The sequence below is a fragment of the Callospermophilus lateralis genome, chromosome 18 (assembly GCF_048772815.1).
Source record: "Callospermophilus lateralis isolate mCalLat2 chromosome 18, mCalLat2.hap1, whole genome shotgun sequence".
Taxonomy (NCBI): domain Eukaryota; kingdom Metazoa; phylum Chordata; class Mammalia; order Rodentia; family Sciuridae; genus Callospermophilus; species Callospermophilus lateralis.
Genome location: NC_135322.1, coordinates 3,486,803 through 3,506,242, shown reverse-complemented (window position 1 = coordinate 3,506,242; position 19,440 = coordinate 3,486,803). Strand labels below are relative to the sequence as shown.

Genomic DNA, 19,440 nt, shown 5'->3' with positions numbered 1-19,440 from the left:
GATAAAACTACACATGACATACATATTTTCTCCACAATAGAAGAAGCTATAAATTTTCATAAAAGGTTCCATGTCAATGCTAATACTTTACAAAAGCATTTAAAAATAACTAAGGAACAAGCCAGACATATAATAAAACAATGTCAAAATTGTGTGACCTTTTTACCACAAGTTAATCTTGGAGTCAATCCTAGAAGATTGATACCTAACCATATTTGGCAGATGGATGTCACACACTTGCCAGAATTTGGAAAATTAAAATATTTGCATGTTACAGTTGATACTTCTTCCAGATTTTTGATGGGCTCCCTTCATGCGAGAGAAAAAACTAAAGATACTATAGCTCATTGCTTACAAAATTTTGCCACTGTGGGCATTCCAAAATAGTTAAAAACAGATAATGGTCCTGGTTATACTTCTACCTCTTTTAAACAATTTTGCTCATCATTTGGCATTACTCATATAACAGGAATCCCATACAATCCACAGGGACAAGGCATAGTTGAAAGAGCTCATCAAACTATTAAAATGTACTTATTAAAACAAAAAGAGGTAATTGGAAAGGGGTATATATCCCCCAAAGATAAACTTAAAATAACACTTTTTACTCTAAACTTTTTAAATTTGAATTCATCAGGGTTTAGTGCTGCGGAAAGGCATATGTGTCCAAAAAATGTACATCAGTACTTTGGAAGGATATTCTAACAGGACAATGGAAAGGTCCTGACCCACTGATTGTCTGGAGTCGGGTTCTGTTTGTGTGTTTCCACAGGGAGAACAGCAGCCGATTTGGATTCCAGAGAGACTAACCAAAGTGATTTCTACAGACCAAAAAGATGATTTGACTCAAATCCATAACAGCTGATATCCAGAGCTCCAGCTTGGCTAGTCTTACATCTGTGACAGTGATTAACCAGGATGCTTTTTCAATATCTATTTTATTATTGCCTTTTCCCACATCATAAAGTTTTATTTTATTTTTTGAGCTCATACAGACCTAGGTTAATATTTTTCTGATCAGTTTTATTTTTTGACTGTGAAGTTTTTAAACATTGCAATGGAGATTTCACCTGTGTAAAGCTACAAGGCTTTTACTATTGTCTTATGTGTTGTATGTTTGTGTGCACACTTGTGTTTTGTGTTGTATGTCTGTATGTGCGTATGTCCATATATCATATATGAGGAGCGCTCATGAAAAAAATGGATCCGAATTTTTTTATTCACGTGATTTTAATGGTTTAATTTAAATTGGGTAAACAGCTGTTGAGGATTGTTTTAATATGTGTACAAATAAGGAGGTTAACAGATCTGTTTGTCTACTTTCACCTTTCCTTTTCATTATATTTAATATTTCTGTTCAGGATAATGTAAATTGTTCAGAAAATTGTTTTCTTAGTACCTGTTGGAATGTTACATATTTTTTTTAGCCATCATTGCCAGAATTCCTATCTTCATCCCAGTGCTGGTGAAGACAAAGATAAAACCAAACTACAGCTTCTTCAATAACTGTAAAATGATGCATCAGTGAATAATAACTCAACAAGTAATGCTCAATCAAGGAGTTGATTTACTTTGGGAGGTAATGGACATATTGATAGATTCCTCCACTTTGAACTACTTGCAGAACTTGCCTGGACTATGTATCACTTGTATACATTGTGAACTATCTGTTGGTACAGCGAATTGTGGTAGTGCTGGCATATCTTTGCTGATGGTGTCACCGGTGATACAATTTTTCCAAAGTAGCCATCAATTGGCTTGGTGTCATGGCATTTCTGAATCCTCCTCCCTCTACTAGTGATGGTCTAAAATTTGGGGGCCAACAGAGGTGAGGCAAAGAATCTCACCCCCCCCACTGGCACCAAGGCCAAATTTTGGGGCCAACAGAGGTGAGGTAAAGAACCTCACCCCCCCACACACACTGGTGCAAAGGCCTATCAACAAGTATGGCTGTATGCTGGACTGGTAGTCAGTGACAGGTATGGTCCAATTGCAGTGGTACCAACCTAAGACAGGAGGCTGACGCCTAGAGGTCAGGTCATCCAATGACGGGTAAGAACCATATGTAGTATTGGACAGCCTAACAGGCATGGTCCCTAAGCCACATGCTTGGTGCTTAATTAAACAGATGTCGGGGGGAGATGCTGAGAGCCATAGCCAAGTAGGAATGATGCATGACATTTTTGGTTGAAAGGTGACACCAGCAAGCCATTGAGATGATAATGATTATGTTAAGATGTGAATTCAATTGGAGACTAGACCCCTGCTGTCCACCTCGGCCTGCTACTTTGCAGCTCTCACAGGACTCCCGGAGAGTTCCCATTGGTTGGGGAAGTGCGGTAGGAGGGAATTCCGGAGGAGGGATTACCTATTGGTGTAGTGTGTCCCGAAGAAGGCTGGGTGCATGGCATTTGAGGGAGTTTTGGAAATAAAGTTTGTTCCTGCTTGAGTGGCTCGTGATTTTGTGCCCAGCCAGACTATGGCAACCAAGGATTTGGATAACTGAGTCAAATGGTGGTTCCATTCCAGGTTTCCTGAGGAATATCCATACTGCTTTTCAGAGTGGTTGCACCATTTTGCAGTCCCACTGGCAATGCATGAGTGTCCCTTTTCCCTCACATCCTTGTCAATATTTACTTGTATACTTTATAGTTGTCATTCAGACTGGAATGACATGGAATCTCAGTGTAGTTCTAATTTTCATTTCTCTTATTGCTAGAGGTATTGAACCATTTTTCACATATTTGTTGACCTAATATATTTCTTCTTCTGTGAAGTGTGTGTTCAATTCCATTCCCCATTTATCCCCCCCACACACACACAGTGGTAAGTTTTTTGAGATCTTTGTATATCCTGTAGATTGATGATCTATCTGAGGTGCAGTGGCAAAATTTTCTACCATTCTGTAGGCTTCCTCTTCATGATCTTATTTCCTTTGCTGGGAAGCAGCTTTTTAGTTAGATACTATCTCATTTATGATTCTTTTACTCCTTGCATGTTATATTTTGTTGGTAACAGCTATTCTAAGGGGCGTGAAATGGTATCTGTACTTTAATATGCATTTCCTTCATGATTAATGGTATTGCGCATTTTTTCATATATTTGTTGGTCATTTGTTTTCTTCTTTTGAGAAGTGTTGGTTAAGAGCACTGTCTCTAGCCTGGTACAGTGGGAACACCTGTAATCCCAGCTTCTTTGATTCTGAGAACAGAAGGATCACAAATTCTAGACCATCTGAGAAAGTTAGCAAGACTCTTGAAATAAAAAAATAAACAGCGCTGGTGGTGTAACTCAATTGTAGAGTGACCCTGGGTTACATTCACATACAGAAAAAAAAATAACTCCCACGTGTTTTTAGTCGTTTTCTGTTTTTCTCTGGAACTCATAAACCGTAAGGGAAAACTTGAAAACATTGGTGTGGGCAATGATTTTCTGGATAGGATCCTGCAAGTGCATGGAACTAAAGCAAAAACCAGCACGTGGGACTTCACAACCAGCCAGGGCTTTGATTCACAGCGTGAATATCCAGAATTATAAGAAATTCAATATTCTACCTCATAGTTCTTCACCGAGGACCAGGAAATAGAGAGATTTTCAGGAGAAGATGATCCAAGGAGATTCCTCCTGTGAGGAGAGAAAGCAATCCCAGGTGACTCTCTCCTCTCCCTCTGTGTTGGAAGTGGGATAAGATAACATGCTCAGCCTGTTTCCCATCTGCATGGGAAATCCTCCAATGTCTTGAAGTCCCCTGGATGCTGGGAGAGGGTCTTTAGGGAGCTTGAACAGATGCCTGCAGAGTGACCAAACAGGAGGGACTCAGGCTGATTCTGTGAGGTCACAATAGAGAAGGGACCTGCCCTGGTGAAGCAGCTGACCTGGGTCCAGGAGTGGTATTCTCTGTCTCTGATCAGCTAACACTGGGGTAAGAGAAAGGACGAGAATACTGTGTTGCAGGAGCACAGTTTCAAGGTTGGTATACATGTCGACTGGCTGTGAATATCTGTGGGTTCTGAACCCCTGGAGACACCTCTTCTCCCCTTCTGACATTACCAAACAAGTGTGGGTTTCTCTGTCAGCACTGGGTTTGCCAATGCTCATTTTGCTGTTTTCACTTACAGATCCTTCCTGGCCAAACAGCCCTCAACAGAGCTAGAGCAAGTCACTGGACAAGAGAACTATGGGAGAGTCTCTGACCACAGAGTCCATGTTGATCTCACACAGAAAAAAAAATATTTCCCCTTGGATGGCTGTACATACTTAGTCTGAAGTCTGACCTGTCATATGAATGCCAGCCTAAGGCCAGGCTCATTGTACAGAGTCTAGGGGGATCATGCTGGCCTGGATCCCTGTTTACAGACAAGGGAGGGAAGGTAGAGGAGAGATCCCCTCAAGCAGGGTCCTGATAAAACCCCAGATCTTGGGGTGCAGCTCAGTGATAGAACACTTTTGCAGCCTATTTAAGGCCTAGAGTTCAATTCCGGGTACAAAAAATAATAAAGATAGTAACCACAGGCCCTGTACTCAGAATTGGCAGCTGCATATTTATGTCCCTGGAGAGGAAAGGAGGCTGCAGGCCACAGATGCATATTCCTGTGCATTTGCCAACACAGAAGGAGGCAGAAGATGGTCAAGATTCTCAGGCCAACTCAGTGCACTCTTGCATGTCCAGCTGGGCATCTGGACTCCACAGTCTCCGTAAACAATTTCACATCTCCAAGTGCATCAAAAGCCAAGGCTGGAATTGCCAGTTGCTTCCTTGTGAGGCTCCTTTGCCAGGAACCTGGGCTAACTGTCCTTAGGAAGGTACTGTAGATCCCAGACAGGAAGGAAACATCCTGTGTACAGATTCTGAAGCCAGTGAGCTCTATTCTGCAGAATCCAGACACTCGGGTAGGAGTCTGGCCAGCCTCTGCCAATTGCTCCACTAGAGCAAAGCCTGGTGAGGGCTGCCCGTGTTTATATCCGACATGATTCTGGACAGTGGTCAGGAAATAGACTTTAAAACAAATCACCACCAATCCTGAAAAACGTTCCCCACAATGAGAAGAGGACAAATATTTTATTATTCAATTAAATCAGGATGTGAGATGAATTATAACCCATCTACTCAGGGATTAGAACACCGAAAGATATGTCACCCTTCATAAAATCAACCAGATACCACCCACCACACCCATGTTCCCCAGGTGAATAAACAAGAAAGAATAATTGAAAGTAGGAAGTCTGGGGTGGGTACAGCCACCCTGGGCCTTGAGGGAATACGGTGGGCAGGAGGCTTGCATGCAGACGTAGGGAGGGGACACGGCAGCCAACTTGGACTGCCCACAGTCACTGGACTCTTTCAGCCCTCCCGGGCTTCTAGTTGCTCAGTGTGTATATAAGACAGAAGACACGTCTTCTCTGTACTGATAATCTACCATTCCTTGTTTGATCTGAACACAAACTGACAGAGCTACTTTATTACAATTTATATCAGTATTTAATGTGTGAACATAACCCACTGAACAAGCGCCCCATATTAACTTCCACAGCTATTAGACCCTTTCTACTGTAGTCAGGCACAGTGGAAGCATCACAGTCTCTGAAAGAACTTGGGGCCTTTGACCTACAACTGCATGAAGTCCCTGGGCCAAAATGCTCAGTGTCTGTCGGGCCAGCTGTCTACTGAGGCCATTTCAGGCTTTTGCCTTCCAGCCGAGTGCCGTCTCCACAACCCTACACCCAGTTCATTGAAGACCATCCCACTTGCTATTCATATTAAAGGAACTAACCTTCCAACCTCTTGGCACTTACCTGTGGGGAAGTCTTCAATTGAAAATTACACATTCTATCTCTTATTTATTTAAGAGAACTTATTTTATAATTATTGATGGGGCAATGAACTTTTGTACTCGTTCATGAAATTAAATTATATGTGAACTTACATAATACTTACAACCTATTTGATTTACTGCTGCTCATGTTTAGCATTTATTATGGGAGCAAGATCACATACACAATCCTCTCTGCAATAAGAGTTTATCAAAGTATAATTGAGATTTCTTCCATCAAACTCCAAAAGCACACACAGAAAACCAAAAAATGAATCAGTGGAATTATATCAAACTAAAATATTCTGTACAGCAAAAAAGTGAAAAGGGGACCCACAGAAAAGGAGAAAAATATTTCCAAATCTTATCTCTTTTAGGGGTTAATGTCCAAAATATATTAGAAACTCCTACAATAGAAGAGCAAAAATCAATGAAATAAACATACAATCTAATAGCCAAATAAGCAAATGGAAAATGAGCCAAAGGACAGTTCTCTCGAGAAGACATAGAAATTAGCCATGTATGTGAAAAGAAGAGGACATCACTAATGTTGGGGGAAGATGAGGCCCTCACTATCAGGGAAGGGAGGGGGAAACGGATGTTCACAGGCAGGGGTGTGGGACTGACAATGTGGGAAGCAACATTCTGGGAAACCCACTTCATATAGTTGTAATTTATAAGATATTTATTTTAAATAAAACATAAGGCAAATTAAACACATACCCACAGGAAATATTGCTTTCCTGAAATAAGACTTCTGCTGGACATGGTAGAACATGCCTGTAATCCCAGTGACTCAAAAGGCTGAGGCAGGAGGATCATGAGTTGGAGGCCAGCCTCAGCAACTTAGCAAAACCCTGTCTCAAAAAAAGGGCTGGGGATGGGACTCAGTGAGAAATCGTCCCTAGGAAGACAGACCACCATTCCATGCTTTTGCTTCTCAGGTACATGGCTAAATTTTGCTCTCAAACACAAATTAGGACAAGATTACAGGAAGTTTCAGGACTGAAGATGTAATTCAGAGCAAAAGTGCTTGCCTAGCAAAGGGGAGACCCTGAGTTCAAACCCCAGTACAACACACACACACACACACACACACACACACACACACAGCCTCAGGTTTGAATGGCATTGATTTTTGAAATTTAGTTTTGCTTTAGTTATACCTAATTTTAGTATACATTTTGACATAATAACAACAGCGTGGAATATGATTTGTTCTAATTCAGTCCCCAGGACTCCCCACCTTTTCCTTTCCTCTGGTCCCCTCCATCTACTGATTTTTTTTTTTTTGAATTTTGATAAAGGCTTCATGAATGAACACGTAATTTCAAACATATTAAGACATGGATTTAAAATCAGCAAATTGTTGTACATTAATCACACCACAGTAATGCAAGTATAAAATTAACAGTTGAAAAATGAATAAAAGAATTTTAATAATTGCATACAGTGTAATCAATATTTAAAGAATTATTTGAAATATAAATGATGCAGAAATTAAAATGTGAAATAAATATCTGGATCTGACATGCTGGATGAAGCAAGGATACCTAGAAGAGAAACAAAAAAATATTAAATGAGAGAAAACTGGGGCTGGGGTTGTAGCTCAGTGTAGGGCACTTGCCTAGCACATGTGAGGCATGGGTTCAATCCTCAGCACCACAAAAAAGGAAATAAATAAAAGAATTAAGAAAAATTTTAAAATGAGAAAGTTAACTTAAAGATAGTGTCATTTATGAGATTTATTAGATTGAATAAACAGAATAAAGGCAAAACAAACTTGTTAAATCATGGAGTATATCAATGAAATATACCACATATAGCAAAAATAATGAAGGCAAGAGAGCACAAAAAAATCAAAATATGTACAAAATTATTTTTTAAAAATAAACAGTAAACTGATTTCATGTGGTACTGTTATATATTACTCTTGGTTAGAGAAACAAATGCTTTAGCAACTAGGCTGGCTTCATAATTGCAATTAATAAGGGTACCTGAGTCCCGTGCTACATGAAGCAACCATGATATACAGAAAAATAAGGTACCCATGTGAGTTGAGCTGTTTGTTTATTTCCTCCAGGTGTGGTGGGATGCGCAGCGTTCACGACCCATGAGGATGAAGGGGCTGGCTGTGGGGAAGCACCCATTGACTAAGGCAGAGGTGCTCACCAGCCACCACGCAGTTGTACCAAACTCAGAAAAGCAAACATGAATAATGGAGGACAGGGTGTAGGAGAAAATGAAGGCACTCCCCAGGACAAGGATGCTTCGTGTAGCGCGGGTCTCAGCAGTAGATCTTGATGACACTTGGTATCTGTGAATATGGTGGACACGTTGCATGTGCCTGTTCAGAATGAGAACCATGGAGCCACTGGCCCAGATCATGAGTTCCAGACACAAAACGTCATGTGAGAAAGTCAATGCTGCAAATACTGAGTCTGTGTCTCTGTCGTGGAGCACAGCTGAACAGTATAGAAAATCTATACCTGTGCTGACGTTGCTGTTGCTCCATCTGTCAGTCATAAGCATAGGAGTTCTGATATTTAGCAGCATGTGTAGGACCCAGCAGAGGAAACTAAACAAGCCAATAGACTTCTGGGCTTTCACTCTATGCTCTGCCCACCTGGAGTTCCTGGGGCTGACGGTGATGTACTGAAAGATACTCAACAGGCAGGTGGTGGTAACAGACACACCTCTGGCCACTCTGTGAACAGAGAAAACAAGCTTGCATCCAATATCACCGAGGAAACGTCGCAACCCAAAAGCTGCCATGATCTCTGGGATTCCTCTTGAGAGAAGGACCAAGGAGTTGGCCACAGTCAGGTGCCTGAGAATCAAGTCTGTGGGCCTTGATCTGAATCCGCTGAAGTAAAGGAAGGCATGATAAAACAAGAGTGAGAAATTCCCCAGAGTTCCAATGAAAATCTGAAAAAGGAAGATTATTCCAAATCTCAAAACCTTGGAGGTCATCCTACTATTATCCAGGACTTCATTTAAACATTGAAAACAGGATTCTGTACCAAAAGAAAAGTTGTAGGGTTAATATGTCACAGAAAAAAAATTCAAATTTTTTTACCTACCATCAGTTCTCCTTAAGAATTTCTTATAACATAGATTTTCATTGTTAAGAGTTTTCCAAAGTCTCTGTGTTTCTGTCGCATTTACATTGTATGGTCCTCTGTGACTAATGGTTTACCTATTATAACATTTAACATGATAATTTAACAATCAGAAACTTCTGCCTCAATACTAATATTATTTTTCTTTTACACATAAAGAAAATTTGGCTCCAGGCATGGTCACACATGCCTTTGATCCCAAGGACTGGGAGGCTGAGACTGGAGAGTCACAAGTTCAAGGTCAACCTCAACCACTAAAGAGACCCTGTCTCCAAATTAAAAATGCAAAGGGCTGAGGGCGTAACTCAGTGGTACTAGTCTCCAGGATCATCCCCAGTACCACAAAAGAAAAAAAAATAATTCAGTAAAAATAATGCTCTGTGTCTCATCCAAATATTAATGAAAAGGTTTTGTACTTAGCGGCCAGGTTACATTGATGGTGCTCATTTCAGTACTATATCATCATAGCTAAATGGTGTTCATTCAGTAATCCAAACAGACATATATTTTTGTGATACTTGAAATCCACTGATTGAATGTGATAATTTCCTATTTTCTGTGAATAATTTATTTTATACCCAGTATCACTTGTAAATGAAGATGCAAAGACTTGGTAAAATATTTATGCACCCGATAATTTTCTGTGGTCAAATTTGATTTACTGAATAGAAATACATATTAGAATATCAATAGAAATAATCACATAACTTTTTGCCAATGGTATCTACCACAGACACTGTTTTGGTGTAAACTAAGGTCTATGAAATTTAGAGAAGCAGCAAACAATTTTATGGTAGAATTAAATTTGTCATCATTAGGTAGCATATAATGCTGAACTTCTCATTGTACAAAAATAAGTAAAAGGTAAGGTAATTTTGGAATGATGCTAAAACAGAAGACCACAAGACAAGTATATAGAATGAAATGTGGAGGTATCAGATCTTGTGAAAACAAAAAAAAAAAGAAAAGTAGAGACTGAAAACAACATTAGAATCTTTACAGCCTGACAAGTATCATGAGACATATTTAAATCTGAAACATGCTAAATTCTTAATGCTGTGTGAATCTCATGCATATAATATTAGCTTTTCTTAGAAACCTCCTTCCCTCATTTCAGGAAGAAATACTGTCCCACATTGATCAATAAAGTACAAATATTTTCAGAGAGAACAAATTATCACCTCCATTAAATACATCAAGCCCAAGTGGAAGAAATCTCATTACACTCCAGAAATTGCCATTTGATCCCATTGTGAGATAGAAAACTGGGTGGCTCCGTTGACACCCTCGAACTCATCATTGCAGACATGGAACATGAAGCAACACAGGGCACCCTCGTGTCCTGGCCGGGTCTGCAGAGTAGGCTGAAGAGTCCACTGGCTCCTGAATCACAGTCTCAGTGCTCATACAGAGCAGCCCTCAGTACTTCTTGGAACAAATTCCCACGACCATCATTAGCACTGCTGTGTTAAAGGATGTTAGGAGGAGAGAGGCTGCGGTAGGGTCTCAGACTGCAGTCACTCTGCAAGCTCAGCCCTTGTCCCTTTTCCTCCTTCGTAGGTGGCTTTGTCACCCCAGATGGACCATGTTTCCAGACGTTGCCTAAGCAGACACAAACTCATTTATAGCTGATCCCCTTACACACTGTTTCACAGGCTGAATTGAGAATACTCACCGACTGTTTCCTGCTTCCAGAAAGCCAGGCTCAACTGATAGTCATGACACCCTGTGTCATATGGGAGGGAGGCAGCCAGACCTTGAGGCTGGGTCCCCCACCCTGGGACCTCAACTCCCCAAAGAAACACAATTATCACTTCACTTATAGTTTCAGCAACAGCGCATGATTGTGATGTTGACATTAATAAGACTTTCTTCCAGTTCCCAATTACCACAGGCACTTAGAAGTTTCTATGATTATCAAAGTTTCTATAATCAGGTCTAAAGAGAGAGGATGTGAGTGTTTTGGAAAAACACTTCCTTTGCCTTAATGCCTAGGGACAGACACAGCCTCACATGCTGATGCAGAAAATGTTGAGACCTGACAGATGAAGGATTCAGAGTGAAGAAGGTGTACTATTTTTCCATTTTAAGTGATACCTAAGAATTATATATGTGCCAGATGCAGTGGTGCACACCTACCTGTAATTCCAACAACTCACGCAATTGAGGCAGATGGAAGAAAATTTGAGGCAGCCTCTGCAACTTAATGAAACCCTTTTTCAAAATATGAACATAAAGGACTAGAATTTAGCTCATGATAAAGTGCCCCTGGATTCAATTCCTGATACAGAAATGCATTACTATACATACAGAATGATTATATTAAGCTAATTAATACATACACTACATCACAACTTTTTGTGATAACACAAAATCTACTCTTGTAGCAACTTCCAAGAATACAATACACTGCAATTGACTTAAACCACCATCTTGTACAATAGAGCTCCTAAATGTAATCCTCCTATGATTTTTATCCCTTGACATGGGGTGACAACTCATCAAAGATGATCATCTTTCTATTCTTCTGAGTTCAACAGTTTCCATTCCACATGTTTGTGGGATCAGGCAGTATTTGTGTTTATGTGCCTGGCTTATTTCATTTAACATAGTGTCTTCCAAGTTCATCCATGTGAAAATGACAGGTCTGTATTTTTCAGACCACATTGTATCCTGTTGTGCATATAATCCACATTTCCTTTACCATTCATCCATTGATGGAGTCTTAGGTTGACCCCTTGTGTTGGCTATTGTGTAAAATCCTGTACTGAGCGTGAGAGTGTAGACATCTCTTCAACATACCGACTACATTTCCCTGAAATTTGCACCCCCAAGTGGTGAGATGGATAGGTTTTATGTAATTCTATTTTGCATTTCTTGAGGAAGCTCTGTACTTTTCTCCACAATGGCTGTACTGACTTACTTTCCCCACAATATATGTAAGGGTCCCATTTTTATCACATCCTCTTCAACACATGCCATTCTAACAGCATGTGGTGATACCCCACGGTGGATTCAACGTGCGCTTTCCTGATGACTAGGGAATTGTAAATTTTTCATACACCCATTTACCACTTGTTTTCTCTGAGAAATGACTATTCAGGTTCTTTGCCAACTGTTTGTGATATTCGTTGGTTACAATGGTCAACTGGATCACACTGACCAGTGAAAATAGAAGCACAGGCCCGCAAAGAGCAGTCCTGCAGAGAGCGTGGTGAGAACAGAGCGCGGCCTGCTCTCCAGGGCCCTCGGGGGACCCCGGCCCCAGGCCAGCGGTGAGCTGGGGGACCCGGGACAGGACGTGGCCTCCCCTGCAGCTCCCTGGAGCTCCTGCTGCGACTGCCACTTGCCTGGCTGTGAAGGACTGGTAAGCCTACCACCCAGTGACCCGATGGCTTCCGGCGACCTGTCGGACCTCAGACCCTGCTGGCTGCGGGGTCTCCTGACCCAATCCCGTCCTTCCCAGCTGAAGATGCAGGCGAGGACTGGCGCCTTTGGATGGCGAGGGGCGTGGGGAGAAGAATGGAGGCCGGCAGGGGCTGCAAGGTCCCAAGAAGGAGCGTGGTCACTAGAAAGCTCGGCCCTGCGGTGGACAGCTGGACAGCGGAGCCACACAGACCAGGGCCCTCCGTGAGCGCTCCATGTGGCTCCTCAAGAGTGCACCTGGTCTCAGCAAGGCAAACCTGGAACCGTCCTGGAAGGTGAGCGAAGCCCCCAAAGATGACCACGGGTGGACGGTCAGCGGCCTCGCCTGTTGGCGTTGGTTCTACCAAAGAGAGAAACGTAGAGTCACTTGCCGTATCTGACCAGTCAGAACCCCCCGCCACCCTTCGGGAAGGATTGGTGGCCGTTCCTAGCAGGCCTGTGTATTTAAGGGAAAACCTGCTCTCCACCTGCCCCCGACCCTTCAAAACCTGTGCGACATCTGGACATTCTAGATGTGAAGAGGAGTCCAACATGTGATAGAGTTAGAAAATAATGTCTTGTGAATGTCCATTTGTTTGAAAAAATCAGAAATGCCTTCTGGAAGTGACTTTGAAATGGATTTGTTAGGCCACCTCCAGGAGCGACACTTGTCCACGTTGGTCCAGTGGGTTGTTGGACATGGAGAAGAGTGGCCGCGAGAAGGAGGTCCTGCCCACACTGGTTTTACGTGAAGACAATTTTCAAATGATGACCATTGTTTTGTGTGTGCATTTTATTCCTCATTAGTGTATATATAGTTGAAAATTTTAAGAAATTTTTTTTAATAGATAGGCTTTCTAGGTATTCTAAAGTGCCTGCCTGATATATATTAAGAGTAGAAGTGGTAAAATTAATAACACATTTTGTAAGTTTCTTTTTGTTAAAAATATTACAAAAATGTGTTGGGAGGTGGTGCAACAGCCAATCCCTGTTGAGTGTCCAGAGTTGTGTGCTGGTCCTGGGGAGCCCTGTGCCAGTGCGCTTCCCGAGAGCCAAGAGTTGTCTGTGGGGTTTATTTTACTTTGCTGTGCACATACTGTGTATGAAGGACAAGTGAGTCCTCCTAATCTATATCTAGTCTTTCTAGATGTTAAAGAGGTTGCCAGTGTGTGACAAAAGTAGAATTAGTAAACCAATTTTGTATGTTTTGTGTTAAAATTCCTAGGAAGGACTGTCTTCTGAAAATGTGAGCATTATAGCCCCCTGGGTCAATGAGGGGTCAGAATGCTCATATTTTGAAGTCATTTTCAAATGAAAACTATTGTTACATGTGTACAGTGTATTCAAGACTGTTACAGAGTGGACAGATTGAGTCCTCTAGTCTTGTCTAGATGTTTAGAAGTGCCCGATGTATGTTAAATGTAGAGGTAGTAAAATATCATTTTGTAAATATCTTTCTGCTAAAATTCATATGAAATAGTCTTTTAGGAATGGAAGTATTAAACCACCTCTGTGAGCAGTGTAGTACTGTCAGTACTTGCTCAGGGATGTGGAGGAGGTGGGAAGGAAGCAATTGCAAAAGGTAATATGTTAGTGTGTTCATACTTGGATGTTCTCAGACATCAGTTTTCTGTGTTTTGTGCATTTTGTTTTGCTGTGTATATAGTGTATATAATTGACAAAAAAAAAGAGTCCAAATTTTGCTATATCTAGTCTCTAGATATTAAAGAGGTTGCCAGTGTATGACCAAGTAGTTAGTAAAATTAGAATATTTTGTACATTTTTTGTTGAAATTCATAGGGAAAGCTTGTCCTCTGTAATGACTTTTGGATATGGATTTGTTCAGCCATCTCAAGTGTTACATATGCCTGGACTGGTCCACTGGACTGAAAATAGAAGGAACTGAGGAGGGAAATGTTCAGGACAAAATGATCATGTTAGAAGGTGCCTCATACTTAACCGCTGCTATGTGTGCAATTTTATTTACCAGTGCTGTGTGAACAGTGGACAGGGTCTTTTGTGAAATATCTAGTCCTTCTATATATTCAGAAGTGCTTGATATACTTAAAAGTAGAAGTAGTGGAAATGAAACTTTTTGTAAATAACTTTTAAAAACTGATAAGAAATATTTTGTTTGGAACTGTTAAACCACCTCTTAACATAAAAAACAAATAGGACCACAACCGTAAGATGTCCAGGAGGAAAACACTGAAGGCCAGAATGAATAATATATTCAGGGTTCTAAATGAGGGCTAGGTTTGGAACTCAGTGGTGGGGCACTTGCCTGGAGCCCTGGTTTCCATCCCTAGAATCACATTTAAAAAAAATCTCTGATCAAATGAAAAATACCAACCATTAACAGTGTGTCTGGAAACTGTCCTTCAAAAATAAAGGGAATATAAAAATGAACCTCAGGGAATTTATAAGCATATACCTGCCCTAGTGAAAATGCTAAAGGAAATCAACACTTTACAATGAAAAATAAAATTATGACACACAGAAACACAAAACCATATGAAGTTCTGACTTGAATGAGATGAGCTCTTTGTGCACTTTTGATTTGCATCTCCCTGATTGCTAGAGAAGTTGAATATCTTTTCATATATTTGTTGGCCATTTATGTTTCTTCTTTTGAGAAATATTTGCTCAGTTCTTTTGCCAATTTTCCATTGGCTTATTTCTTTTTGTTGTTTTTGATTTTGTTATGCTTTTTAAACTCTTTATACAAATGAATGTATATCTAGGAGATGGATATTAATCCCCTTTTAGAGGATTAATACAATTGCTAAAGATATTCTTTCATTTTCTAGGCTCTCTCTTTGTACTTGTTTGATGCCGTCTTACTTATTGATCCTTGGTTTTATATCTTGGGCTTTAGAGTTCTCTTTCTAAACCATTGTTTAAAAACATTCTGTAGTTGTAGATGGAAAGAATGCCTTTTTTATTTGTGTATATTAAGTTGTGTGATGGACTGAACCCAGTGCTCTGCCCCTGAGCTACACAGCCCCAGCCCTTTAGAGTTCTTGCTAGGGAAGTCAGGACTGCATCAACATGTTGGAGCATTGACCCAATGTTTTCTTGTAGCAGTTGCAAATTTTTCACTTTAATTCCAAAGGGGTTGATCCATTTTGCATTGACGTTTGTGCAGGGTGAGAGAGAGGGATCTAGCTTCGTTCTTCTACGTACAGATAGCCAGTTTTCCAGCACCTTTTGTTGAAAAGGCTATATTTTCTCCAACCTATATTTTTTGGCAAATTTTCATATTATCAGATTCTTTTCCAAATTATCAGGTGACTGTAAGAATGTGAGTTTGTCTCTGTGCTTTCTCTATTCCATCTGTCTTGAGTTGTACTTTATACCTACCCATTTCATGCTAAAATAGCTAGATAACTATTTTAATAATAGATAATTTTGTTACTATTGTCCTGTAGTAAAATTTAAGATCAGATATTGTGATGGCTCTTACATTGATATCTTTGCTCAGGATTTCTCTGGCATATTCTTCTCAACTAATTTTTTTAATTTCTTTCCAAATTATCTGAAGAAAATCATTGGCATTTTGAAGGGGATTTTATTGTGTACGTACAGTACTTTCAGTAATATGGCCATTTTGACAATACTGATTCTGCCTATCAGAGAACACGGGAGGTGTTCAACCTTCTAGGGTCTTCTTCAACTTCTTTCTTCAGTGCTCTTTCTCCTCCTTACTTAGATAAATTTCCAAGTTTCATTAGGCAATTGTGAAAGGTGTAGATTTTCTCATTTCTTTCTCAGCATAATCACTATTGTACTATAGAAAAGCTGTTGATTTTTTACTATTAATTTTGTTCCATTCTAATTTGCTGAATTCATTTACCACATGTAGAAGTCTTCTGGTGGGAGTTTTTCAGGTATTCTAGGTGTAGGATCAGCTCATCGCCAAACAGAAAATTTGACTTCTTCCTTTCCAAATGGTAACCCTTTATTTTCCTTCTCTTCCTGACTGATCTGGCCAGAGGGTCAAGAACTGTATTGATAGGAGTGGTGACAGTGTACATCTTTGTCTTGTTCCTCATTTTAGAGGAAATGCATTCAGTTTTTCTATATTCAATATGATGTTGGCTTTAAGTCGGTGACACATATAGCCTCGATAATGTTGAAGTAAGTTCCTTGCATTTCTCTTTTCTCCAGCATTTTTAAAAATAATTCCTGCTGGATTTTACCAAAGACCTTGTGTGCATCTATTGAAATAATCATATGGTCCTTGTACTTAACTCTATTTGAAGGGAGAATTACTTTTACTGATTTTCATGTCGAAACAATCTTGCATCCCTTAGATGAAAGCCACTTGATCTTGATGTATTATCTATGTGGTTTTTGAATGTGGTTTGCTAATATTTTATAAAGGACTTTGCCTTTATGTACTTCAGGGATTTGGGTCTGTGACCTTGTTTCCTTGATGTGTCTTTCTCTGGTTTGGGGATCAGGGTTATACTGGTTTCCTGGAATATACTTGAGTATTCCCTTCTTTTTAATTTCATGGAATTAATTTGAGAAAGACGGTGTTATTCCTTTAAAGGTCTAGCAGAACTCAGCTGAAAATCCATCTGGCCCTAGGTTTCTCCTTGTTGGAAGTCTTTTAGTTGCTTTTTCAATTTCATTACTTGAGAGTGGTTTTGTCAGGTTTCTATATCTTTCTGATTCAATGTGGGCAGATCTTATGTGTCTAGAATTGTCACTCTCTTCTAGATTTTTCAGTTTATTGGAATATAAATTTTCAAAATAGTTTCTGATTATCATCTGAATTTCGTAAGTGTCTGTGGTGATATCTGTTTTTTTCATCTCTCATTCTGTTTATTTGGATTTTCTTTCTTGGTATGTTTGACTAAGTACTTATCAATCTTATTTATCTTTTTGAAAAACCAACTCTGTCATGTATTGATCCTTTCTATATTTTTTTATCCTTCGCTTCATTAATTTTGACTGTGATCTTAATTATTTCTTTGTTCTACTGATTCTGGAATAAATTTGTTCTTTTCTAAGGCCTTGAGATGGAGCATTATATTTTTATTTGGAATCTATTTTTTGATGTAGGCACTCAGTGTTATAAATGTTGTCTTATAAATGCCCTCACACTGCTGAGAAATTTTGATAGAATATGTCTGTTCTCATTTGTTTCTAGGGATTTCTTTATTTCTTCTCATTTATTCTATGATATTAAGTGTCCCCCAAAAAAATCATGTGTGAAATGATGCAGGAAGGTTTAGGGGGGAAAGATGATTAAGTTAGGACAGACGTAATCCACTCGGTGAATCTCGGGCAGTATCAACCACACGGTAACTGAAGGAAGGTAAAGTGTGATGGAGGAACTGGGTTCTTTCTTCAGAATAAGATAGTTTTGTTTTCGTGAAAACCCTTTAGTGTGACCTTGGTCATCAAATCATCTTGACTGTCTCCTGGATAACCTGCTGCCCCTTCTACGTCCACTCCCCTTTCACATTCTGGAGAAATCTTTTCTAGCTTCCAGCTTTTCCTCTGCAGTTTCCACAGCTCTCAGAGCCTTCCCCAAGTTAGAGTGAGGGTCTGGATCTGACTCACCATGGGATCTTCCATGCAGGCCTCCAAACTTTTGCTAAACCAGGAGTAATTTGGCTTCATTTCTTACCAATCTGGGGTTCTCTGGATCACATTTTAAGACTCCCCCGGAAGCTTTTCTCTTGCGTTAGTGATGTGGCCACCTGTTTGGCAGAGAGGCCTCGCTCACCCACCTTACCTTTTGCCCTGACTTCTGCATTAGACCTAGCCTTTTGTATCTTTTGATTATAGTGAGAGGTGTGTGATGCCTCCTTTCACTTGAAGACTTGTTGGCCATTGTTGAGTCACTAATTGGTCTAACTGCAGTGTTTTCCTGTCTCTGGTGTAGGCACAAGGGGACTGAGGGAGACAGGGACAGCATGTTCATGAGCTTTCAGAACACACCCATTTCAGAGATATTTTTACCTCATATTGGCCTTGGTTATGGAGTCCTCAAGGAATTACCATGGTGCTCTCAAAGATCACTGGTCAGACATCACCAAAGCAGGCCTAATATTAATGAAATAGTTTCAATGTTAAAAAAATTATGAAAATGAGACATGAAGACAAAAATTAAAGACATGCGCTGGTAAAATTGTGCAAGGGACTTTCTCAAGGCAGGGCTGCCCCACACGTGAGTAGTTGTGAGGGAAATGAAGTGGAGCACAATCAGAGGAGATAGTCTCAAGGCTTTCTGTGGTGTGCTCTTAAAGTTCATCTCTAGTCTTCCACTGGAAAATAAGATAACAGTGGTTGGCAATAATTAATTATTTCTAAAGAAAAAAAGCTTATAGAGAATGTTTTGAATGCTCTCAACACAAAGAAATATTAAATGAGATGATGGTTATGCCAAATCCTCTTGTCCAATCATTACACATTGTGCAAATATCTATAATAAATGTTACGCTGACATGTTATTATTCACCAATAGTATTGTTAAGTACAGCTTTAAAAATATGCTAAGGAAAACATCAGCAGCACAACAACTGCCCTATAGGAAATGCTAAATGGAATCCACCCAATGAAAAACAAATTTCTGAAAGCAAAACAAACATATGGGAAAGCAAGGCTTTCTGAGACATTTTGATACATACAAAATACAGAATTCAGTAGTACTGATGTACTGATGCATAGAAGAGTTTTAATATTGCCACAGAATTTGAAAGACAAAGCATATAAATATTCATAAAACTGTTAATCATTATGCAGTCTGAATAGGTATGGTTTGTGATATCAGCAGCGTGATTGTGCGGGTAGACAAAAAGACAGATACGTGGGTGCCAATCCACAATGGGGGTGGGGGCTCTAAGGAAGAATAGATTTACTTTAGGTAGAGGGTAATGTAGGGAGGTGAGGGAGTGTGGGAGTAGAAAGGATATAATTAATGAATCAGACATTAATACCTTGTGTAAATATATGACTGCATGATTGATGTGATTCTACCCCATGCACAATAAGAAAAGTAAGAAATTATACTCCATTTATCTTTGATATATCAAAGTGCATAAATGCATTCTACTATCATGTGTAATAAGAACAAATAAAAAATT

The 19,440-nt window shown here is 39.9% G+C and overlaps 1 protein-coding gene across 1 annotated transcript; it reads right to left on the bottom strand.

Moving 5' to 3' along the window:
• Nucleotides 1-7,880: 7,880 nt before the first annotated feature.
• On the bottom strand, nt 7,881-18,321 carry LOC143638196 (vomeronasal type-1 receptor 4-like). Its single transcript, XM_077105884.1, has 3 exons — nt 18,317-18,321; nt 8,437-8,676; nt 7,881-8,127 (listed from the first exon to the last, which is right to left on the bottom strand). Exons 1-3 carry the CDS (start codon nt 18,319-18,321, stop codon nt 7,881-7,883), a joined length of 492 nt encoding a protein of 163 aa, XP_076961999.1.
• Nucleotides 18,322-19,440: the final 1,119 nt, after the last annotated feature.